The 26,619-nt window shown below is 36.4% G+C and overlaps 1 protein-coding gene across 1 annotated transcript; it reads left to right on the top strand.

The window, feature by feature from the left end:
* The first annotated feature begins 7,047 nt into the window (after positions 1–7,047).
* On the top strand, positions 7,048–11,952 carry LOC104223159 (GDSL esterase/lipase EXL3). The gene is made up of 5 exons (XM_009774531.2): positions 7,048–7,431; positions 9,511–9,641; positions 9,796–10,026; positions 11,112–11,367; positions 11,599–11,952. The coding sequence occupies exons 1-5, from the start codon at positions 7,194–7,196 to the stop codon at positions 11,787–11,789; spliced, it is 1,047 nt and encodes a 348-aa protein (XP_009772833.1). The 5' UTR covers positions 7,048–7,193; the 3' UTR covers positions 11,790–11,952.
* The last annotated feature ends 14,667 nt before the right edge of the window (positions 11,953–26,619 follow it).

A 26,619-nucleotide genomic window follows, 5' to 3' on the forward strand; every position in this document is an offset into this window, starting at 1 on the left:
TGTATTGGTTGAGTAATTTAGGTTAGTGCAGCTGTTCTGACGATTGAATTACGGAAACTTTTAACTACAAGATCAATGTATTTTATTGGAGCGCAGAGATTTCTAACGGATCCAGAATTTTAAGTTTTGGGACTTTTTTGTACATATACGATTTTAAACTTATTTACCCGGTTTTGTTTAAGTTTTGCTATTTACACAAAGTAACTAAAGTTTTTTACAAAATGTATACAAATTCGGTCAAAATCTTCAATATATCTACAATGTAAAGACAATTATTTTTGTATAGAATCCGGTTAAAAATTATAATTTACACACAATTTATATAAAATATTGTTAGTTGTATATATTTTGTATGCCGTTTCTACACTAGACATACAAAATATATATAAGTTTTTGAGGTTTTCTTTTTTGGATTTTAATATGAAATTCCAACCAAAATCACCTCGAATTGTAACTAAATTTTCTCAAAATTGGGATATAAACTTTAAAGGATATTACCAATCATTTGTAACAACACCAAACCCAAACAAATAACAATTTCACAAATTTTAGTTTTTGAATTTAAACTTGCGAAGCTTTTTAACGGCTATTAATGAAGTTTTTAATGAATTAACATGGTTTTCAATACAATCTACTCACTTCTCATTAATACTATTTAGTTTATCGATTTCAAAAAGCTAAAAGAAATCTACTTAGAGAGGTTAAGCAAACATCCTAAAATTAAACCAACAAATCTGTAGAGTACAATACACTGAATGTTACAATTTAAAAACAGAAAGTCGTTGGAACTGAATATTGCAATGTTCTAACTTCTCTGTTTATATAGTACAATTAATTTTGGTTATTTAGCATTTGGATAAAAAAAGTTTGATCTTTGTTTTGCTTCGAGGATAGTTACTTTGATTTGAGCTGGAATAAGCGTATGGTACTTTTTAATGACGAGAGAAGTTTGCAGTCCGCAGGGAAGAAGACGAGGATGAAGATACCTTTCTAATGGTACTTTACAAAATTTTATATATAAATGGTAAATTGTATATGAATGTAATTAATTAAGTAATAACCTCTCTAAGAGGGATAAATAAGTTTATAATGGGTATAAATAAGTAAAAATCCCTTAAGTTTATGGGTTCCGGATGACAACCATTTTACTTATTGGGTTCTCCATAGATTATTGGGATCTTTACACAAATAGCGTTCATATTTATTTATTTTTTCTAGCCATATACATAGTTTATACATTGATTATATATAATTATACATATATAATACATAAATTATGCATATATTATACCTCAACCGGCTATTTTTAGTTTAAATGGTTGGGTGAATGGCTTCTTAAGCCGAGTGTCTATTGGAAACATTCTCTCTTCCTTCATAAGGTTGGGTAAGGTATGCGTACATATTACCCTCCCCAGATTCCAACTGTGGGATTGCACTGAGTTTGTTATTGTTGTTGTTGTTGTTGGTTGGGTAAACAACTATTTGGATTAATTTGTGTAGATTATTTATGTATATTAAGTAATCAGCATTGAGATGCGGTCCTTTTTCAAACTCTGTGTGAATCTGTGTACCGAGTTGCCCTTTTAAGTAATCAGCTTATGGAGAATCACTTCCCTTTTGCATGAAGAAAGAGATTGATATGCTTTCCCTCCTATCTTAATCTTTATTTCTTTCTTTTTTCCCTTTCTCCTCTTTTTGGATAAAAAATCTTCAAATCAGATCTTGATTTGATTCAATAATTAATCTACACTGATATTGGCAACTCATATCTCAATCTTCATCGTTAAACTTCTTTAGTTATCCCAATTAATGAAGATGTTTCAACAAATAGCTAATTTGATTTAGACATTTTTCTCACCAATGCGATGAAGACATTATTTAATACTCTTAAAAATGACTATTTTATCTAAAGACAGCTGCCACAAAATGTGCCGTGACACTTCAAGCCTACATTATTGGCTTGTTATTAATTGCACAATAGTGTTAATCTCAGAACGAATACAGTCAAACCTTTCTATAATAGTCACGTCTATTCAGAATATTTTTGAATGTTATAGCGAATTGTTGTTATAGAAAACATATATTATAATAAAACATGAGATTTGATTCCGAAAAAATTTAGCTTTTATATAAAAGTATTGTTATATAAGGATGTTGTTATATATAGTTATGACCGTAACATTTTTCATGAGTGGGTAGAAATAATCGTCTCTTCATATGACCAATTTAATGAATTTTTATCCTTCTATTTTTCCTTTTATCTTTGTTTATACAATTACAACTAACTTTCTAAAGCAAGCATGAGTTGATTACTTACAAAACATATGGTGACATTTTACAGCAGGTAAAACTTACTCTTGGTATAAATTTTTTTTATACTTTCAATGCATATAGGCTATAGCTATAAATTCTTTCTATTAATAGAAAAGAAAGATATATAAGATATATAAACCAATATTTTAAAAGAGAACAGAATACATCAAAATTAAGTGGGAGTTTCCTCCAACTAATTTTCAGATTCTGGTAAACGTTCATTTATTTCATTTTGCTTGAAGTGCTTATAGTGTTTTTTTGTTTTCTATCCGATGTTCAGTATTCGTACTCTACTGTTAATTAGTATTTGATATTAATAGCTTATATTGTGAATACTATACCAACTAACTCCAGCTACCATATTAGTGTATGATTGAAAAGGTGTGGTGTAATGTTTGGACGAAATTCCATATTACTACTAAAGTTTGTTTTTCTTAAAAGAGAAAAGGAAGAGAAGTATAGAGATTTAAAATGGTGATTGGTGAATTGTTGATAGCAACAAGACTGCTTTCATTAATTCCTAATAAATATATATATAATGTGACTGATATATTTTAGAAATAAGGAAGTGAAAATTGCGTGTTGGTAAACTGATAACTTCTGGTTCTGCAACAATTAATCAAGAGATTTAGCAAACTCGTCTTTTGGACCAAATACAGTCAAACCTCTTTATAATAACTTTATTTATTTCGGATTTTTTTGGTTGATATAGTGAAGTGCTATTGTAGAAAATATATTTTATAACATAACAGAAAAATTAGTTCCAAAGAAAACTTAGACCGTTATAGTAAAATGTTATGTTATAGAGGATTTAAATTTGTTCCTAACCTATATTTTAGTGTACTTGCGGGATGAGTTTGAAATTTTTTGGGTCAATTGATTAATAAAGCAAATTTATTGAGAATAAGATTTAAGGATTTTTTTTGTTATAAATAATAGGCAAGTAATTGCATTCTCATTTTAGCATATAATTGTTAAAATTAAATTACGGGCTTTTCACTTTAGCCTACAATATAAACTATTCACATTTGGTAGCTGAAAAGTGTATACAATATGTATATTTTCGTATATAACATATAAAATGTAATATATGTTTCGGCTATTATTTTGAATGCGATTATATATATATATAGTGTCATTTTCCCAATTAAGTAAGTTCGTTCGTATGTCTTAATCAGACTTGATTAAGGAAAAAAATTGACTCTCAGAACTTTCTCGTTAGCATTGTTTAACCTTTTCTTTTCCATAATAGGAATCGGAGAAAATCCCCAAAATTTGTGTTGTTTTGACTCATCATATTTTCTACACACCCAATTAATTAGCTGGTGGATCATTCCAGATTTGTCAAGTTTTCGTGCTTAATTAATCAAAGTTTCTGTTTGTCTAAGAAAAAATAATCTTGATTATCTGTTACTGGTTATTTGCCGGACAAGCTAATTAAGTATCTCAAGTTTTGCATTTACGTCTTCAAAACAAGACTTTACCAACTCATATATTTCTAGCTATTAACCAGGATTTTAGTAACGAAAGTCAAAATATGAATTATGCTGTTGCGACCAAAAACACTCACGCAAGTGCACGTGATCGTCAAGTAATAGAGTAGTGAGTAGAGTGTCGTTCCCACGAAGACTTATGATTAACTGTTGACTGATTCAAACCCAATTTCTTTATCTACCCAAGAGATTGTTCACAAAAGAGAGATGTAATTGTTTTACTACTTAAACTATAAAGAATTAATCTAACTAAAGCAAGTAACCAAACGAATAACAATTTCGAGTAACAAACAGTAGGAGAGGATATTCCAGAGTCACGAGCATAGTTAACAATCGTGTTGTGTTCTTGGCTTAAAATGACTAATCAATTTATCTGGGTTATTGATTGACATGGTTGATATTACTCATAAGAATCTGTCGAGTTCTTACTCGCCTATTCAACTTAACTCAATGCTTATATGTCTATGGAATTAAGATTAACAAAAACGCATTTACAATTCCAGTATTTCAACTAAGCAAGGCAATTGGGTACATGTTTATCCCAATTGTGAATCCGTTCCCCGAGGCCCGGGCTCAAGAACTTGCTCTATTTAATTCTATATGCAATCTAAAGTTCCCACTTTCGAGTTCAACTAAAGATTCGTAGATATTATTTCACTGTTAGTTACTCAGCAAAATAATTAAGAATAGAATTAATAAACAATCCAATATGATAAATCGACTTTGTCGAATTAAACTTCAAACAACAACATTCATGTTTTACCCATGACCCTAGAACAATGGGTCTTAGCCACTCAACTAGTGTTCATCACAAATAAGTTCAATTTCATCAAAATAGCAAAAACAAGAGAAGAAAAAAAGAACTTGATGGTCAAAACTCCTCCTTGCCTCTTGCCTCTCTATTTCTTGCACTAAACTATGAAAACCTTCCCCCTTTAACCTTGGGCGAGCTTGACTTTATATAGGTTAAGGGGGTTTCTCTCCAGATTTCCAATTTTACCCCTAAATAACGTTTTTTCGGACTGGACACGCGCGAGCTCGCGCGTTTCTTCGCGTATGATTCTGCCTCGGCCTTTCTTACGTGTGAACTCCTGCGCGGCTTCGCGCGTTTCTTCGCACACTTGCAGCTTGATTTCGTCTATTTTTTCGTCTCGTCCTTGCGCGCACTCAACTCCGAGGGGTTGTTCTTGCTCATAAATCATTCCAATATCCTCTTGAGAGCATCATATAGGCTCCTCATCCTGCAATGTATACATATCACAATTATAGCCTATTTTTCATCAATTAACCATAATATGTCATTGGAATATAATCAAGCGGAAGCATAAACAATAACTAAATCAGCTAGATTTCGCCTATTATCATATACACAATATTATTTTCCAGCAAAGAGGTATTAATACAACACATTCGGGAATCGGTAGGCTGGGCTGAGTCAGGTTGACAGAAGACCGAATCCCCTTTGCTAGAAACTTACATTATTTATACAAGGTTAAAATTATTTTTTATTGAATTCCCTTGACTTCTTTGTGTGCACTTCTTCAAATTTTAAATTCCTTTTGTAAAAATTCTAGTTCCGCCACTACTAGTAGGACCCACAAATGGGCTCGTTGGTTCGACAAAACCTAATGCTTCGAAATCGAGTGCTAGTATATGCATGTATAGTGTGCAAAAGCAAAATATAAAATTCAAAATTCGCTCAACTCAGAATTTACTGTGTCTAAATTCTAGATTTACACTGTTGGCGATTATTAAAAGGAATTCTGTAATTTCAAAAGAAAATTTGGAGAGTTAATTTTCATTATTTTAGTTGAGAAAAGTAAAATAATGAGAGTTAATGAGAAAAGATAATAATGAAAATTAACGTGTTGCTAAAAGTGGCCTCAACAACTAAACGTGCTAATTAAAGTAGCCCCAACATAATTTTGGGCTACAATCGACATTAATTTATCCTGCTGATATTAGACCTCTCTCCTTCCTTATTTTTTTTTGATTCTTTTTTTGTGCGCAATAAACAGCCTCATTTTTATGGTATAAGAATATTTCGATCAATTCGTAGAGTAACTCAAGGCTTTAAGCTGAGTACATTTATAAAAGAAAAAAAATGCAATATTGAAATGCCATGGATGATATAATATTTTTTCCACCTAAATTTACTAAAACTAAATAAAATACGTTTAATTAAAATGTGAAAGGTATTAAACCATCAATATTGCGTGCAAGGGCGGAGGTAGATAGTCGAGTGTGGGTTTGGCCGAACCCGGTAGCTTTGGTTCGAAACATATATTTGTCTTAAAAAATTCATTGAATATGTATAAATTATTAGTTTAGAACCCAGTAACTTAAACCAATTAAAAACTCGAACTCATAAGCTTAAAATTTTGGCTCCGTCCTGATTGCGTGATCTTGGATAAAATGAAAGTTAGATATACGAGAAACATACGGACTAATGCCTAATTCCCATGTATTGTTAACTAGTAATATTAGAGGCTCAAAAAGGAAACGTGTAGTGCACTATTGGTTTATTTATGAATACATATAGTCCTGGCAAAAACAATGTCGGTGTGCATTATTGGTTTATTTATGTTTGCTATATTTAGTTTGAAACATTCAAAATGATAGAGTATAATTTTAAGGATTGTATTTGATTCTTAGAATATTTTTGTATAATAGGATCATTCTGCATAATGCTTTTATTTTATTAAAAGATTAAATATAATTTGTTATACATATATATAAATAACTGTATTAGAAATGCAAACCATTCTGTTTATTTTCTCTACATCTTTCTACACAAAATACATATGAAGTAGCAAAATTACAAAAGGTAAACCTTTTCATGTTGTAAAACTTTTTCGATCTGTCTAATCACGACTAAGCAATACTCCTTCCGGTCCAAAATAAGTGATTTTTTGATTATTTTCACACATATTAAGAAATTCATCTTTTAACATTAATTAGCAATGAAATTGACCATATTAACTTTCACTATCTCTTCACATAAACACTCCTAACACATACTCCAACATTAATTCCTCCAAGGGCAATGTAGGAAAAAAATAATTAATCCACTCTTGAAATCCGGAAAAATCACTTATTTTGGACCACGAGAAAAAAACCAAAAAAATACTTATTTTGGACCGGAAGCAGTAATTGACAAGGACATTTATTTCTTTTATAGTACTACTATTATTTAGCTAAATCTTATCACTCACCATTCATCATTAGCTTACTCTAGCTCTCCGTATATAGTAGTAAAATATGCTGTCCTAGTCTCTATAAATAAACAAAAACTTGATTACTAGCTACACAAATCCGACATTTCAAACCTCGAACTTCTTTTTGTTTGTATTCTTGAAAAGGAAGTGTCTGAATTTCTGCAACATAATGTTGGTTATATTCTTTGTTTTATTTAGTATAAGCTCATGTGAAGGGAAAGTGCAGTTGCCGAAGAACGTAGTTGTAAAAGCAGTATTTGCATTTGGAGATTCAATAGTAGATCAAGGAAATAATAACGATATAATAACACTAGCAAAGTGTAATTTTCCACCTTATGGTAAGGACTTCAATGGTGGAATACCCACCGGAAGATTCTGCAACGGCAAGACGCCGCCAGACATCTTAGGTAACTTTTAATTCTCTTTTTTTATGAAATTTGATCATTTCCTCTCACTCTTTTTCCCCTTTTTTTTTTGGTTTATTTGTTTGTTTGTTTGTTTTTGTATTAAGAAGAAAATATAAGTTTTATACACTGATTGTATATATTTTTATGTCTATCAAATGAAGTTCACCTACAACAACAGTAGATAACAGTTCATTACAAGTCTGATATGGTAACTTGAAGAATAAAACTATAACCTTTTATATAGTGCGAAGTCAGGAAATTCAATAAGAATGTTTAAATTTTAACATCCTTCGTCGGTGGATTATGAAGGGTGTTCAAAGTCTATTTTTTCTTATCAAAATATAATAAGTAATATTTTACTCTATATATATCAGTGGCGGATCCAAGATTTTATGCAAGGGGATTAAATATTGTAAAGAAGTGAACCGTAAAAAGTTTCTGCGAATGGGTTTATTGAAACTTTTTGAATCTAAATGTAATGTCAAACGGGTACATCAAAAAAATTCAAATCTAAATGAGATTTAAACTATCGTCGAAACTCATGCTAATGATATGTTGAATTAAAACTTATACATTGATTTGTTTTGAAGTAATCTTTTTTGCACATCAAAAGAAGTGAAATTGTAGTAAAAAAGGGCATTCTAAGGAAGAAAAGCCAAAAAAAAATTATCATGTATAATAAATAAAATAAAAAATGAGCAAAAGATAATTGCAAAAACAACTATTTTAATAATTCAATAAGACAAAGAAGTTCACAGTTGAAGGCCAACAATAGAATCATATTTGCCTCACCTTTTCAAAGGTGCAGAAAGAAAAAAAGAAAAAAGAAAAAAGAAAAAAGAAAAAAGAAAAAAGAAAAAAAAAGAAAAGAAAAAAGAAAAAAAAAGAAAAGAAAAAAAAAAGTTACAATGGGTGGGAAGCAGGGATCGAATCTAGGCACTTAGAGTAAGTTTGAACCCTCTTGACCACTAAGCTAAGTTTTAGTATTGTTTCAAGGAAATGCAACATTTTATAAATATAATATATATATATCAATAAAAATCAAATTTAATCCTATATGCACAATTTTCCGGCAAGGGAATTCAGATGAACCCCTTCCACCACTCTAAATCCGTCACTGTTATATACAGTATAATTTTTCAGGGTGTTCAGTTGATTACCTTGGCCCCACATCGCTTCGCTCCTGCTGCTATATCTAAGTTAATTGCATTTGCCCTGTAATTAGTCGATTTGCTAATTTGGAAAAGTTTCCATCCGTGTAATGAAGTTAAATTGAAAAAACAAGTCCATAAAAGGATGAATTTGCATGGCTCGTAGCGTCACTTCAGCATCTTTCCTGCTGGAGTTTACTGGGGTAAGAATAGTTTTCTTTTACTTTTTAAGGTTATTATTATTACTCAAAAGAGTTTAAATGGAAAATGCATGGTCAGCCTATGGTTAATTCTCGTAGATTAGTGAATTTGAATAGCGAAACGATCGACTTGTTTTCACTTTTTATTGGACGTGAGGAATTTTGCAAAAACATGAGTTGGTTAAGAAATTGTTTAATTTTAATAATAGTAAATGGAGATCCCTGATCATTGGCCCATTAGCAGAAGTAGGATTTTCATCGAGAGAATTCAAAAAATAAAATAAAAAAAACACACGAAGAAAAAAATAATAATCTTATATACACAGTGTAATTTTTAGCGACGAGAATTTGGTTGAACCCCTTCCGCTCACGTAGCTCCACCCCTGAATTCATCCTATCAAAGAAAACAACATTCAACTGCATTATGCAACTTTCCCTGAGTCATTCTCTAGTAGTTAGGTTGGAGTTTTCAAGCATTTATTGAAAAATAGAAGAGTTGGCTAATTCATGGCCATAAGTGTAATTGGAAAAGTCAACTTGTGACAAACAATCTCCTAATTTCCTAAAGATGTTATTCAAAATAATTTCCTCTTTGTTGTGATCACATTGTCAAGTGAATTTCATTATTAATATATACAATTAAAGTTCTTTAATATTTAGTAAATATAAAACGGAAATATGATAGTAATTAGAAGAGTTTGACATAACTCCATGTTTGTCAATTTCAGTGGAAGAACTAGGGGTAGCAGAGCTGGTACCAGCTTACCTTGATCCAAATTTGAAAACTGAAGATCTAAAAACTGGAGTAAGCTTTGCATCAGGAGGTTGTGGATTTGACCCTTTAACAACTACCCTCGCGGTAATTTTTTACTCGTTATTATTCGATAGGTTAAAACTAACAATTACTGATTACTGCTCCTTTCGTTTTACATGTGATCATGTTTGACTGAACACAAGAAAAAAACAAACACTAACACTTGGTCCTATTTTTTATTTTATTTTATTATAATCAGACGGCCATACCCCTGTCAACACAATTAAATCAATTCGAAGAATATATTGAGAAGCTGAAAGCGTTAGTCGGGGAAGAAGAAACCAACTATATTTTGGAAAATAGCCTATTCCTGGTGGTTGCTGGCAGTGATGATATTGCCAATACTTACTTCTCCGCTGGAATTCGCCTGAAGCAGGATATTAACTCATATACTAATTTTATGGTGGCCAAAGCTTCTGAATTTCTCCAAGTTAGTATATACATACCTTAGTCATTGCTCAAATGGTCAATTAACTATCCAAAATTACCTACTAAAGTCATCCTTTTTAGTTTGTAACTGCAGAGTCACTTAATTATGTCTATAGCACTCAAAATGTCACTCAACTAGATTTCTCAAACTTTTGATTGCCAAATACCTATTTTACCCTCTAAATTATCAATTTTTGTCTTCTTTTTATTTATTTATTTATTTTAATATTTTAATATTATGATTCTTTTTTTGTTTAATTTATATTATGGACTTAGCTATAGAATAAATAATTTTTGTTTATAAATTAAAAAAATAAAAATAGTATTTAAGCATATATAATGTTGGAATAATAAAATATTGAGCATAATAAAAAAAAATTAACTAGAATCATTTGTTCGTAATAATAATTTTGATAATAACAACAAAAGCTCAAAAATTTATTTATACAATTGAGAATGAAAGAAATTAAAAGTTTTATAATATATATTCCATGCACGTAATATAAATAAATTATTTAAAATAAAGGTATTTTTATCATATACATTATATATTCTTGAATATTATGCTCAATTATATTATTATTCCGAGTTTCCGACATTATATATGCTAGAAAATTAAGTTTTTATTTTTATTATATAAATAAAATCTATTTGTCTTATAAGTAAGTCCATAATGTAGATTAAAAAGAGGAAAATATCATAATATTTTAAAAGTAAAAAAAAAAGGAAGAAGAAAAAGTTGATAATTTAGAAGGTAAAATAGGTATTTGATAATTAAAAGTTTGAGAAACCTGGTTAAGTAACCTTAATTATGAGTGCTATAAGCATAGTTAAGTGACTTTTTTGTTACAAACAAAAGAAAAATGACTTTACTAGATAAATTCGAATAGTTGAGTAATTATTTAAATAATAAACTCTAGCTTTATATAACACGAGCCGATGGGTTCTAAAATTTGGACGATCAGAAAAAGGAAAGAATTCTCTATATATAAAGAGAATGGATAGTTGTTTATTACTAATTATTAAAAAGACTGCTTTTTCAGTAAGTATGTATTGACTCAATTGTTTTTTTCTCCTTTGTCGAAGGAATTGTACAAGTTAGGAGCAAGAAAAATTGGATTTTTCGGAATTCCACCACTAGGATGTTTGCCATCGCAGAGAACACTAGCTGGAGGGTTCAACAGAGTATGTGTTCAAGAATACAATCAAGCAGCGCAATTGGCCAACACCAAACTCTCTGCTGCACTTAATTCATTATCCAAAAACTTACCTCAATCCAAGCTCGTCTTCATCGATATATATAATCCTATACTCGATCTTATTGTCAACCCCCAAAAATATGGTACGATACACATAACCCTTCTATATATTCACGAGTTTCTTACAAAAAATTATACTATCAGATCACCTTTAACTTGTCGTAGCAGACAACTTGTTATATTTTCAACAATAGATAATTTTAGGATGATTTGATAGTGCAAAATAATTTCTTCACACGTGCTTCTAATTAATTTTTGTCTTTATTTTCTTGTATTATGCTTTTATGAATTTTGTTATTATGGATTGGTTGTAGGATTAGAAGAAGTAGAGAAAGGGTGTTGTGGCACAGGAAAAATAGAGGTGACATTACTATGCAACAAATTCAGTGGAACATGTGAAGATGATACAAAGTATTTATTTTGGGATAGTTATCATCCCACTGAGAAAGCTTACAGGATTCTTGTTAATCAGATTCTTAAAAAATATATCAACAACTTCTTGTAAATGCATGAATTTGATCAAGATCAAGATATGCATCACCTAATTTGTAACTTTGTTGGATCAAAGGTCCAAAAAAAGGGGGGTTCAAATCCGTCCTTCCTCATCTTATTTCTTGATTCCATTGATAAAGCTTTACTTAATAAAATTTATATGTCATTGATGTTCATTTATGTATACCCGTGGTGTTTATGTTGGAATATTGAAATTGAATAAAAAATAAATTTGTGTATAATAAAATAGTATTACGATCAAACCTCTCTATAACGACATCGTTTGTTTCGATATTTTTGGCTTTTATAGTAAATGGTTGTTATACACCTATAACAACATTTGGCGTTTAAATATATTTTGGCTGTTATAGACAAAAATTATCCAAAATTAAATTTTCTTTTTAAATATTATACATAAAAGATAAGAAAATTATTAAATTTAAAATCTCAAAAGATATGCATATTTCACTAGTTAAATATTAAATAAAGCTAATGCATTATTTAATAAATGCATAATAAAAAGTATAAAAATTTAAACTCTAAAGCTACCTAAATAATAAATTTTTCAAGATTGATGAAAGAACTTTGTAATTGTACCTTGTTTCTTAGATTTCATTCTCTTACTAGCGATATAACGCTTGAATTGGCGAAGATTTGTGTCCAAATTTTCAGAAAAAAGTTATCCAATAGTTTTTCCTTGAAGACAATCTAAGAGCTTAACAATTAAATTTTTTATCTAAATATTTTTTGAAATTTGTCCAATGAAAAAGATATCATGTGCAAATCTTCAAATCTTATATCTTATGCAAGATAGAAACTTTATTTAATGGAAAAGATTGTGTGGATATTTTTTGAATTATTAGTAATCTTAAAGATTCTATATGGCTATTATATAGGGGTAATTTTATAAAGAGCGTTCTCTTATAAATATGGTTGTTGCTATTATAGGTAAAAAAAATGTTATGTAGAGGTAAAATATAACTTAAAAAATTGATTTGAGGAAAACTTGACTTTTATAGTGAATGACTGTTATATAGGGATATTGTTATAGAGAGATTTGATTGTAGTATTTAATGGTCCTTAACTACTAGAAGACCTTTTTGCATGCTTATTTATTTCGTCTTTATTTTATTATTTATGAGCATTTGGGGTTGAGTACCTATGTCCAGCTAGCTTCATGTTCATGGTCCCGAATAGGCTGGCTTATCATTTTTGATGTGTTAGTTTGTCTCGACCCGAAGTTCCAACCCTCGGGAGTCATGATGTCGCCTACTCGTAGATGCTAGGCAAGCCACAAATTTAGAAATCTTTAACTCTTCAATGTTAATCCTTTTTACAATTCATTTTAACAAGTGATAAACACCTACATGACAGCGGAATATGAGATTTAAGCGGAAGTCTTAAATAAATATAAAACCAGAATGTTTCGAAAGTCAATACATGCCTCTATCCAGAAACTGATGTCACAATATCCACAGACTACTAGGAGTACTACATACAACAGTCTAAAGGAAAAATAACATTTTTTGTCTCAGATACATGAGATAACAGAACATAAGAAAAGATAGAGGAGACGCCGGGCCTGCGGACGCCTGCAAGGCTACCTCGGTGTCTCGGTGGATTGAAGGCTGGCTCCCCTACTGCTGCTGATCAAGTGCCACTCCGGTATCTGCACATAGTGTAGAGTGTAGTATCAGCACAACCGACCCCATATGCTGGTAAGTGTCTGGCCTAACCCCGGCGAGGTAGTGACGAGGCTAGGACCAGACTCCAGATAAACCTGTGCAGTTATATAATATACAACGAAAATATAAATAGGTAATAACAGTTTAAAAGGGAGGGGGAATTATGCTTCGGAGAAACATATCAATTCTATCAGAAGCTTAATAAAGTATGAAAGAACACTCGATGTCTACAATCAATACAATGACAATACTGTTACGGCGCTCAACCCGATCCCTTATCATTTAACATTGTTGCGGCGTGCAACCCGATCCACATATGTAACTGTTGCGGCGTGCAACCCGATCCAATATAATATCTGTTGCGGCGTGCAACCCGAACCACATATATAACTATTGCGGCGTGCAACCCGATCCAATATAATATCTAATAATGTTGTGGCGCGCAACCCGTTCCAAATATACAATCAACAATAATCATAATTAACTGTCCTGGCAAGGGATCAACAATTGACTACACTATCCCGGCAAAGGAACTCAATAGTACAAGTATATACGTCCCGGCAAGGGAGAAACAACCATAACCAAACTTGTTCCAACATCTAACTATCTCAACTATAACTCAACTAGTTTCAACATCTAACTACCTCACCTATAACTAAACTTGTTACAACACTTAACTACCCAGCTATAACCAAACTTGTTACAACACCTAACACGAAGAATGATCAACCTAAGCGTCCGTAATATCAATTACGAACACAATGCAAGGGAACCTCAACTCACCAATAGCCCGGCAAGGGGGCAACATAATGATCTCTTCTCTTTCTCACTTTTACTTCACAATTCACTTCACAACTCGAGCCAATGCTCTAGAGTTTCGATTATCACTTATACTTTCACAATTCGTTATACAACTGGAGCCAACGCTCCTCAATGTTCATAGGTCACAACTCTTTCCACAACTTTACACAACAAATAGAAATCTTCACCAAGGCATGAATAATACAACGAGATCATGAAAATCACAAGATAAGACTCACGGTCATGCTTGACACCAACGCATAGATACTCGTCACCATGCCTATACGTCATACTCAACAAAAAACAAGTAGCAAATAGGACACAACTCCTAATCCCTCAAGCTATGGTTAGACCAAACACTTACCTCGATGCCTCGAACACAACCCAAGCTTCAATTATAGCTTTACCCCTTGTTTCCAGCGCCAATTCGCTCGTATCTAGTCATAAATTACTTAATTACATCAATAAACGCTAAATGAATCAACTCCAATGCATGAAAATGAGTTTTCCAAAGTTTTACCCAAAAAGTCAAAAATCGCCCCCGGGCCCACATGGTCAAACCTGAGATTCAAACCAAAACCCGATTACCCATTCCCCCAAGAACCCAAATATATGATTCTTTTTAAATCGGACCTCAAATCAAGGTCCAAATCCCCAATTTTTGAAAAACCTAGGTTCTACCTAAAACACCCAATTTCACCGATGAAAATCTTTGATTTGAAGTTGAAATCATGTTAAAAGATGTTAATGATTGATGAAAACTAGTTAAAAACGACTTATAATTGATTTGGGGAAGAAAGGTTGTTTGAAAAATCGCCTCTTATGTTTTTGGGGTTTTGAAAAATGAAAAATGACTGAAAATCCCGTCTATTTATACCCCTCTCAAACCCCCTGTGCGGACCGCATAAAATGGACTGCGGTCGCACAAGCCTTCCTGAAGTGTTGCGGTCCAGTACCCTATACGGACCGCACGAAATGGACCGTGGCCGCACACGTATCCACCGCGCTCCGCACGAAACCAACGGCGGACCGTACTGCAGCGCCCTGTGCGGACCGCACAAAGCTGACCGCGGCCGCACAACCTTCACCGCGCACCGCACAAGGTCGATCGCGGACCGCACTGGTGGGGTTCAGAGACTTGCAATTTTTTTCTAGTTTTAAGCCTAAAACATCCCGAAGCCTACCCGAAACTCACCCGAGCCCTCGGAACTCCAAACCAAGTGCACACAAAACCTCAAGAACATCCTACGGACTTATTCGTGTAATCAAATCATCAAAATAACATCATGAACATCAAATCAAATTTCAAGATCAATGAAATCTTCTCAAAACTTCTTTAAACATCAACTTTGCAATTTAAGTCCAAATCACATCATATGACATCCGTTTTTCACCAAATTCCACAAAATGTCTTAAATCATATATAATACCTGTACCGGGCGCCGAAACCTAAATACGGGACCGATACCATCATGTTATAATCAATTTTATTTCAAATTTCTTTAAACAATTTCAGAAAACAATTTTCCTTGAAAATTCATTTCTCGGGCTCGGGATCTCAGAATTTGATTCCCGGCATACGCCCAAGTCCCATATTTTCCTACGGACCCTCCGGGACCGTCAAATCACGGGTCCGGGTCCGTTTACCCAAAACGTTGACCGAAGTTAAATTAGCTCATTCTGTGATCAAAACTTATCGTTTTTCACAGATAATCATATTTAAGCTTTCCGACTATGTGCCCGAACTGTGCACGCAAATCGAGGTGACTCTAAATGAGATTTTCAAGGCCTCAGAAGTCATCACATTCTCTGCCTTTAAAACAATTGTTCGTCCTCGAACGGATAGAAGAAGAAAGTACCTGAGTCAAGGAAAAGATGGGGATAACGGCTCCGCATATCGGACTCGGACTCCCAGGTCGATGCCTCAGGAGGCTGACCTATCCACTGAACACGAACAGAAGAAAAACTCTTCGACCTCAACTGACAAACCTGCCGGTCTAGAATAGCTACCGGCTCCTCCTCATAAGACAAGTCCTTGTCCAACTGGACAGTGCTGAAATCTAACACGTGTGATGGATCGTCGTGATATTTCTGAAGCATGGACCCATGAAACACTGGATGCATGGCTGATAAGCTCGACGGCAATGCAAGTCTATACACCACCCCAAATCTCATCACGCCCTTCATAGGCAACACTCGGAGCAATACCCGCTCTCCAACCATAAAAGCCACATCTCGAACCTTGCGGTCTGCATAACTCTTTTGCCTGGACTGAGCTGTGCAAAGCCTATCCTGAATAATCCTGACCTTGTCCAAAGCCTCCTAAACCAGATCCGTACCCAACAATCGAGCCTCTCCCGGCTCAAACCATCGAACCGGAGATTGACACCGCCTACCATATAAAGCCTCATAAGGAGCCATCTGGATACTCGACTGGTAACTGTTGTTGTAGGCAAACTCTGCTAAAGGCAAAAACTGATCCCACGAGCCTCCAAAGTCAATGACACAAGCTCGGAGCATATCCTCCAAAATCTGAATAGTCCGCTCGGACTGCCCGTCCGTCTGAGGATGAAATGTTGTACTCAACTCAACCTAGGTGCCCAACTTTTGCTGAACTTCTCTCCAGAAATGCGAGGTAAACTGCTGTATCTCGGTCCGAAGTGATAGATGCAGGCACACCATGAAGGCGAACAATCTCCCGAATATAGATCTCAGCTAACCTCTCGGATAAATAGGAGACTGCCAAAGGAATGAAATGCGCTGACTTGGTCAGCCTATCAACAATGACCCATACTGCGTTGAACTTCCTCCGAGTCTGCGGGAGTCCAACAACGAAATCCATAGTGATCCGCTCCCACTTCCACCCGAGAACATCTATCCTCTGAAATAAACCACCAGGCCTCTGATGCACGTACTTAACCTGCTGATAATTCAAACACCAAGCTACATATGCAACGATATCCTTCTTCATTCTCTGCACCAATAATGCTGCCGCAAATCCTGATACATCTTCGCGGCGCCCGGATGAATAGAGTACCGGGAGCTATGGGCCTCCTCTAAAATCAACTCTCGGAGCCCATCCACATTAGGCACACAAACTCGACCCTGCAATCTCAAAACTCCATCATTATCTAAGGTAACCTCTTTGGCACCTCCGCGCTGCACCATGTCTCTAAGGACACACAAATGGGGATCATCATACTGCCGATCATGGATACGCTCCAATAAAGAAGAACGAGCGACCGTGCAGACCAATACACGATTAGGCTCAGAAATATCCAACCTCACAAACTGATTGGCCAAAGCCTGAACGTCCAAAGCAAGCGGTCTCTCACCGACCGGAATATAAGCAAGACTGCCCATACTGGCTGACTTCCTACTCAAGGCATCGGCCACCACATTGGCCTTTCCTGGGTGATATAAGTTAGTGATATCATAATCCTTCAACAACTCCAACCACCTCCTCTGCCTCAAATTCAGCTCCTTTTGCTTGAACAAATACTGAAAACTCTTGTGATCCGTGAACACCTTACATGCCATGCCATACAGATAATGCCTCCAAGTCTTCAATGCATGAACTATGGCTGCCAGCTCTAAATCATGAACTGGATAATTCTTCTCATGAATCTTTAACTGCCGCGAAGCATAGGCAATGACCTTGCCATCCTACATCAACACTGTACCAAGCCCAATACGGGATGCATCACAATAAATTGAATAAGGCCCTAAACCTGTGGGCAGAACCAACACCGGTGTCGTAGTCAGAGTTGTCCTGATCTTCTGGAAGCTCGCCTCACACTCGTCTGACCATCTAAACTGGGCACAATTCTGGGTCAACCTGGTCATCGGGGCTGCGATAAATGAGAACCCCTCCATGAACCGACGGTAGTAGCCTGTCAATCCCAAGAAACTCTGAATCTCTATAGTTGATGCTGGTCTAGGTCAGTTCTTGACTGCCTCAATCTTCTTCAGATCAACCTGAATACCCTCTGCCGGTACAACATGACCCATAAATGCAACTGAACTCAACTAGAACTCACACTTCGAGAACATAGCATATAACTGACTATCCCTTAAGGTCTGAAGAACTATTCTAAGATGTTGCTCATGCTCCTCCCAACTGCGGGAATATATCAAAATATCATCAATGAAGACTATCACGAACGAGTCCAAATAAGGCCTGAACACTCGGTTCATCAAATCCATAAAAGCTGATGGGGCATTGGTCAACCCAAATGACATGACCAGGAACTCATAATGCCCGTACCGAGCACGAAAAGCTGTCTTAGGGACATCGGATGCCCTAATCCTCAACTGATGGTAGCCAGATCTCAAATCAATCTTTGAAAACACCTTGTCACCCTGAAGCTGATCAAACAAATCATCGATCCTCGGCAATGGATACTTATTCTTGATTGTAACCTTGTTCGACTGCCGATAATCAATACACATTCTCATCGATCCATCCTTCTTCTTAACAAACAACACCGGCGCACCCCAAGGCGAAACACTCGGCCAAATGAAACCCTTCTCAAGCAAGTCTTGCAAATGCTCCTTCAACTCTTTCAACTCAGGCGGGGCCATACGATACGGCGGGATAGAAATGGGCTAAGTGCCCGGAGCCAAATCAATGCAAAAATCAATATCCCTGTCGGGTGGCATACCCGGCAAGTCTGAAGGGAAAACATCAGGAAACTTTCAAACAACAGGCACAGAATTAATAGAGGGAACATCGGCACTATAATCACGAACATATGCCAAATAGGCCAAAGACCCCTTCTCGACCATACGCCGAGCCTTCACATAGGAGATAACACTATGAGTAGAATGACCAGGAGTCCCTCTCCACTTTAAACGAGGCATACCCGGTAAAGCTAAGGTTACGGTCTTGGCATAACAGTCCAAGATAGTGTGGTAAGGTGATAACCAGTCCATCCCCAATATAACATCGAAATCGACCATGTCTAAATGCAACAAATCCACACGAGTCTCAAGACCCTAAATCACCACAATACAAGAATGATGGACTTGATCAACTACAATAGAATCACCCACCGGTGTAGATACATAAACATGAATACTCAATGAGTCACTAGGTATGACCAGATATGGTGAAAATTAAGATGACACATACGAGTAGGTAGACCCTGGATCAAATAACACTAAAGTATCTCTATCACAAACCAGAATAGTACCTGTAATGACTGCACCTGAAGCCTCAGCCTCGGGCCTGGCTAGAAGGGCGTAACATCGGGGCTGGGCCCTACCACCATGAACCACATCTCTGGGATGGCCTGTAGCTGGTTGGCCTCCACCTCTGGCGGTCTGAGCTCCACCTCTAGTACCTCTACCTCCACCTCTAGCACCTCTACCCCCACCTCTAGCTAGTTGGGCAGTCTGTGGAACACCTGGTACCTGGACCATAGCATGGGAACCCTCTGCTGCGACTGAGTACCCTCCAACCTCGGACAAGTCCTCCTGATATGACCATACTCACCACACTCAAAACATCCACCTGAGTGTTGTGGCTGAGGAAACTGAGACTGACCCTAGCGACCAGAATGACTACCCCGAAAACTCTGGAGTGGCGGTGCACTGATAGGAGTTGGTTGTGCACTATAGGACTGCTGATCGGAATACCACATCTACGGACCATGGCTACCTGAAGCACCGTGAGAGCCCTGAAGAGCTGACTGAAAGGGCCTAGGAGGATGGCCTCTACATATGAATCCCTACCTCCATACGAGGCACCACTGAATCTACCTGAATGATGGGGCCTCTTATCCGGCCCATGACCACCTCCCTGCGATGGGACCATCTCCACTCTACAGGCCACATTGGCCGCCTTCTGAAAAGTGATCTCACTCCCAGCCTTCCTAACTATTTGAAGGCGAATCGGCTGAATAAGACCATCAATAAACCTCATCACACTCTCTCTCAGTCGAAAGTATGACAAGAGCATGGTGAGATAAGTCGATGTACCTGGTCTTATACTGGGTAACTATCATGGAACCCTGCTGGAGGCGCTCAAACTGCCTCCGATAGGCCTATCTCTAAGTAACGGGGAGAAACTTCTCTAGGAATAACACTATAAACTACTCCCAAGTCAAGGCTGGCGATCCGGATGGTCTCGCTAAGCAATGATCCCTCCACCAAGTCTTGGCAGATCCAAACAAGCGAAATATAGCAAAATCAACCCCATTGGTCTCAACAATACCCATGTTCCTGAGAACCTCGTGGCAGCTGTCTAGATAATCCTGGGGATCCTCAATAGATGCACTATTGAAAGTGAAAGTGAAGAGCTTGGTGAACCTATCCAGCCTCCACAAAGCATCGGCAGATATAGTCGCTCCATCACCGGTCTGAGCTACCACACCCGACTGAACTGCTCCAACTAGCTGAACCGTTGGAGTCTGAATTTGAGGAGCTACCTGCTCCAGAGTGCGAGTAGCAGGAATTTAGACCCCTCCTCCAGCCTGAGAGACGGCTGGTGCTACAGGAAGCAAGCCCGCTCGGGTGACACTCACCATGAGGCCCACTAATTGGACAAGAGCTTCCTGAAGGACCGGGGTGGCAATAAACCCCTCTAGGACCTGAGCTGGGCCTATCGGAGCTGCTGGAGCCGGAACCTCGTCATCAAAGTCAACCTGAGGCTCTGCTACTAGGGCTGCTACTCGGGGTTGAGCTCTACCCCTACCTAGGCCTCTGGCATGGCCTCGGCCTCGCCCTCTGCCCCTCGTGGGAGCTACTGCTGGGGGCTCAGGCTACTCAGAGGTAGATGAGGAAGCGCGTGTTCTTTCCATCTGCGAAAGAACAGAGTATAAGTTTAATTAGCATTGAAAAACAAAACCGCACGATGAGAAAGAACAAATATGAAATTTTTCCTAACTCTGCAGCCTCTAGGGGATAAATACAGACATCTCTGTACCGATCCCTCAGACTCTATTGAGCTTGTCCGTGAATTATGAGACCTATATAACCTAGAGCTCTGATACCAACTTGTCACAACCCGGAATTCCCACCCTCAGGAGTTGTGATGACGCCTACTCGTAGAAGCTAGGCAAGCCACGAACTTAGAAATCTTTAACTCTTCAATGTTAATCCTTTTTACAATTCATTTTAACAAGTGATAAACACCTACATGATAGCGAAATATGAGATTTAAGCGGAAGTCTTAAATAAATATAAAACCAGAATGTTTCGAAAGTCAATACATGCCTTTATCCAGAAACTGATGTCACAATATCCACGGACTACTAGGAGTACTACATACAACAGTCTGAAGGAAAAATAACATTATTTGTCTCGGATACATGAGATAACAGAACATAATAAAATATAGAGGAGACGTCGGGCCTGAAAACACCTGCAAGGCTACCTCGGTGTCTCGGTGGACTGAAGGTTGGCTCCCCTACTGCTTGTCGATGCCCCTTCTCCTCTAACCGTGGGGTCAGAAATCGGGTATACGACATTGGGAGGACAACTCTATTCCCTTTCGAGAATTGGGTTTGGAAGTTGAAGAGTCGCCACCTAATGATTATAGTGCATTAGGACACTTTAAGAAGGGTTTGAGATGAAGAGACCAGAGATTAGGGTAAGGGCTAGAAATTATCCCGAGGGGAAGGTGTTAGGCACCCCTCAAGATCCACTAGTGTGGTTCCCGGCCATGTTGCAATTGTGACTTTACAAGTAAACAATCAAGGCTCAAATAAGGATTCGCACATAAGATTGCGACCAAGTTGAAAATTTTCAAAGATAAGTAGAGAAGGCAGAAATTCATGAAAAAGAGATTTGAACAGTTTTACAAGAAGAGATGAAAGCAAGTAAAGGGAGAGGAGTCCTAAGTTTATAATTAATATGGATCACTTCAATACAATACCCAGCGATCACTCTTCAGAAGAGGGGTCGCACGTGATATTAGCGCATCGGTCACCATATCCATATCTACCCTTCCCACCCTGTTAAGCTTTTTAAATGCGATCAGTCTTGTTTACTTATTGCATGCTAGTCCCCGTCCCAACCTATCAGTCCCGGGGTATCAGGACTTCTAATCCTAAAGGGGAAGGAAAGGGATATAGGTATATATGGGGTTCAAAGGTTAAAATTCTAATTGCGACATACAAAACAAGTAACAAATATAAGGATGAACAAAACAAATAGGTAAGGCTCAAGTAAACCCCTTAACCAAACAAACACTTAGTTTAGCATGTCTTAACATATACTGATTTGGTCTTAAGTTAAAGATTAAGCTGCGAGCGGACTAGTTCAACACATACATTTAGACAGAGAGTCTACATTAGGCAACTCGGATCGGATTGTCAGAGATTAAGGTATTTCAAGCGAGTGATTTAAAAGGTACTGGTTTCAGGAAAAAGTAGTCCAATGCAGAGGAGTTTTGAAAAGAAAGTATGGACTGTAGTAAAAATAAAACACAGAAATGGTTGTGAAAGAGTTTCAGAGATAGAAATATCTAAGGAAAGGGTAAGTTGCAACTGTTTTAAAAGACAATTTCAGGTTCTGAGTAAAACATTTAGACAAAATGTTTAGAAAGAAACTGTTTCAGAAAAAGATGCCGATTTGAGGGATTTAAAAGCATACTGAGTCAAGAGAGTTTTTGTCAAAGAATTAAGATTTCTGAAATCGTTGCTGTATTAAGACGTTAAGGACCAGTTAATAGACTATTATTACTTAAACGAATCATACAGGTTTGAGACGAAACCCTATAGGCATGGTATCTATACTTGATTTTAAGGCCTGTTAAAGAGTTGATAAATAGATGAATGTTTAATTACCCTATAGTTTGCCTAACGCATATGCATTTCCAATAGGCATGGTTTCTATATGAAATTGATTACATGAATGTTAGAATCCTATAGGCAGGATCTCTAGTGATTTGCAATATGATTAAACGTTAAACCCTATAGGCATGGTATCTAGGTGACTGAATTAGGAACATTAAACAAACCTATAGGCAGGATTTCTAGTAAAATTTAAAGCACAAAAGACCTATAGGCATGATCTCTACCCTTTGATTTATGCAGGCAACATAAACCCCTCCCACACCCTTTACTAATATTTTCCCCGAGTTTCTTTTACAAAGTTATTACAGAACTGGAAGGAAAAGACTAAAAATAAATACATCAAAACTACAGACAGATCCGAGGAAGCCCAATGCAACCTTAATGTCCAACACATGTGTTTCACCAAATCCAGATTCCAGTTCCAAGGCCTTCTCCTTACTCAGAATGTTTTCAAAGTTCCAAGGAGTCTTAAGAACTCCAGACAATTCTTAACACTCTGAGTAATTATAATAGCAACAGAATAGTGCGGTGTGGAAATGCCAGCCCTCAGGCATCCAAGTTCAGAGGAAGCTCAAGGGTCCCAAAGCATGGCTTACCAAAGGGGGGCAGAACTTAAAGAACTAGGAGTAAGTGTAAAGTGAGGGGAGTTGAGGGAATCAGAGCAAAGGGTGGTCATACCCAGCCATGAGTATAGGCTGGCACATCCCTGACCCTTTACTTGATCCAAACAAATAAAGAGTAGACTTTTTAAAGTCAGACTTGAGCCTGGATGGTGATTAGGACACTACCAGACTCTAGTCAAGGCTCAGCACATAAAGGGGGAAGAAGGGAATGGGACTGATTTGAGTAAGGTGCAAGAGAACCTGGTCTCAGGTCATGGATAGCAATGGGATGCTACCCTAACCTAGAACAGTACTCACACATAAGGGGTCAAAGGGAAAGGGTTCACATGGAAAGCATGTATAGAAAAACATCAAGGAAGGACAAGGAAGCATAACAGAACTTAAAGGTGCAGAAACATGAAGAAAGAACATAACAGACTAAAGTATAGCTACAGAATGCAGGAAAGCACAATACAAATATATAGTGAGGGACATGTGAAAGGGAGAAGTAAACACATAGTTTTGGAGAATGTTATTTAACTTATGGAGACATACCAATTGCAACTTTCAAACAGCAGAACAAACAAAGCAAGAAAACAGCCAGAGAGTCCACTCAAGCCTCAGCAAACACTTGAGAAAAGCAAGTAAGATTCTATAGTCTAGCCTTGGCTTTCAGCCGAGTAGACACAGCAGTAGTACTAATAGTGGTAAAGAGAAGAGAGCTTTTAGTGTGTGTGTATTTTTGGACTCTATTGTTTGTGTGTTTAAAGAAAAAAGAGCAGGGTATTTATAGTTTAAAACCAGGCAAGTAAGCAAGGCAAAGAATAATTCAGTATCAATTCGAATCAATCAGGAGAAGGGGATTCCTTTAATTAAGGAGTCCAAATTTGAACGGTAAAAGGGCAGAGTTTTATTTAAGGAAAGAAAATCAAGTAACATATTGGGCAATGAAGGGTAAATACATAAGGGAAGTTTAAAAATACACGGTTAGGTAAATAAGGTAAGAAGTAAATCAACTAGTACATAGTAAATCAAGGAATCAAGGATTCGAAATCAATAATGAACCAAGTCAGAAAAAGGTCCAAATTAGACAAAGAAAGAATCAAACAAGCTCACATAATGGTAGTCTGAAATCAATCCCCAAAATTAGGGTTATTTCGAGAGGGAAAGGTCTGACTATAAAGAGTGCATAGCTTTAAACATGCGAGGCTGGAATTAAACAAACAGAGTGGTCATGCAATCAAGAGTAGAAGAACATAGCTAGAAGAGAGTGTCAGATAGCATGAGAGAAATCAGAAGGTCTTGCAAAGCTTAGCAAGAATCAGAGAACATGAGACGAACTTAGAAATTAGGGTTTTTGAAATCAAACTAGTTTAGGCACAGGAAGCAAAACAATCGCACACAAGTGTTTTGAAAACCCCCAAAATCTAGGGTTTCCTCCATAGATTAAATGTAAAAACGAAAGCGTAGAAAATCAGGCAAAGTAAACTCAGAAAATCCAAGGAACATAAACATTTCATGGAATCATAATGAAAGAAAACACAGTAAAGGAAATCACTAGCAAACCCTAGGAGGAAATACAGTAAAAGAAAAATACATAGAAACCATAGTGAAAACACTTAGGAGTTACAGCAAAGCAAAATACGGTAAGAAATCACAGTAGAACAAGTAAAAATCAAGGAAACCCTAGGTTTGAGAAGACGAACAGTTTTGAAAGCAAAAACTTGAAATGATGTAAGAAATACTTTAAAAACCTCAGAAATAGCACGGATCTAAAGTAGATCTAGAGAGAAACAAGAAAACCTTGAAATGGCATAGGGTTTCAGAGAAACCCTAGAAAATGAGAAAGTCCTGGAAAAAGGGATGGTCCGAGTCGAGATGGACTCATAAGGCTAAGACACGCCGGAGATGAGCCGGAGATGGTCGGAGAAGGTGAAGGGAGCTCATCGGAGAGGCGAAGAGGTGGAAGGTTCCAGAGAGAGTGAGAGATAGAGAGATAGAGACGAGTGGGTGAATGAGAGGGGATTGGGGGGTCGTTAGGTTAAAAAAGGAAAGGGCAAACGGGGGCCGTTGATTAAAACAATCAACGACCACGATTTTAAAATGGGATCCGGGCGGGATCGTTTAATTGGGTATGGGTCGGGTAGAAATGAAATTGGGGGGGTTAGAATTAGGCTGTAATTGAAATCAAAAAGAGGCTAAAATTGAAATAGCCATTTTTCCCTTTTGAATTTATAAAAATATTAAAAGATGTTAAAAATCAAATTTAAAATACTGGGTTGATAAACAATATGTAGGTATTAATTTAAAAATATTAGGATTAATTTTGTAATAAAAATTGCTATTAAATCTAGAAGTAGGCTAAAATTGCAATTTCATGCAATTTTAGTTTAAAAATACCAAATGGACTTGTAAAATTATGCAAAATCATGTAAATTATACTTTGATGTAAATGTGAGAGTGAAATAAATTATTTACCAAAATGAAAAGTTTTGAGAATAATTAATGGATTTTATAGTGCACAATAGGCCATAAATTGGTCTTAAAAATTATTAAAAATGCCAAAATCTTTTGGGGTGCTCATATATGCACACATATGCTATTTTGAAAATATATAGGAAAAAATTGGGCATCAACACTGTTGCTGATCAAGTGCCGCTCTGGTATCTGCATAGAGTACAGAGTGTAGTATCAGCACAACCGACCTTATGTGCTAGTAAGTGTCTGGCTTAACCTCGGCGAAGTAGTGATGAGGCTAGGACCAGACTCCAGATAAACCTGTGCAGTTATATAATATACAGCGAAAATATAAACAGGTAATAACAGTTTAAAAGAGAGGGGAAACATGCTTCGGGGAAACACATCAATTCTATCAAAAACTTAATAAAGTATGAAAGAACACTCGATGTCTACAATCAATACAATGACAATACTATTACGGAGTGCAACCCGAT

The sequence above is a fragment of the Nicotiana sylvestris genome, chromosome 4, assembly GCF_000393655.2.
Source record: "Nicotiana sylvestris chromosome 4, ASM39365v2, whole genome shotgun sequence".
Classification (NCBI taxonomy): Eukaryota; Viridiplantae; Streptophyta; class Magnoliopsida; order Solanales; family Solanaceae; genus Nicotiana; species Nicotiana sylvestris.

What these genes read in the sequence shown, in the direction of transcription:
- LOC104223159 (XM_009774531.2), top strand. Translation starts at nt 7,194, where the DNA reads ATGTTGGTTATATTCTTTGTTTTATTTAGTATAAGCTCATGTGAAGGG. An exon ending in GACGCCGCCAGACATCTTAG is followed by an intron (nt 7,432 to 9,510) that starts GTAACTTTTAAT and finishes TGTCAATTTCAG; the next exon opens with TGGAAGAACTAGGGGTAGCA. An exon ending in AAGCTTCTGAATTTCTCCAA is followed by an intron (nt 10,027 to 11,111) that starts GTTAGTATATAC and finishes CCTTTGTCGAAG; the next exon opens with GAATTGTACAAGTTAGGAGC.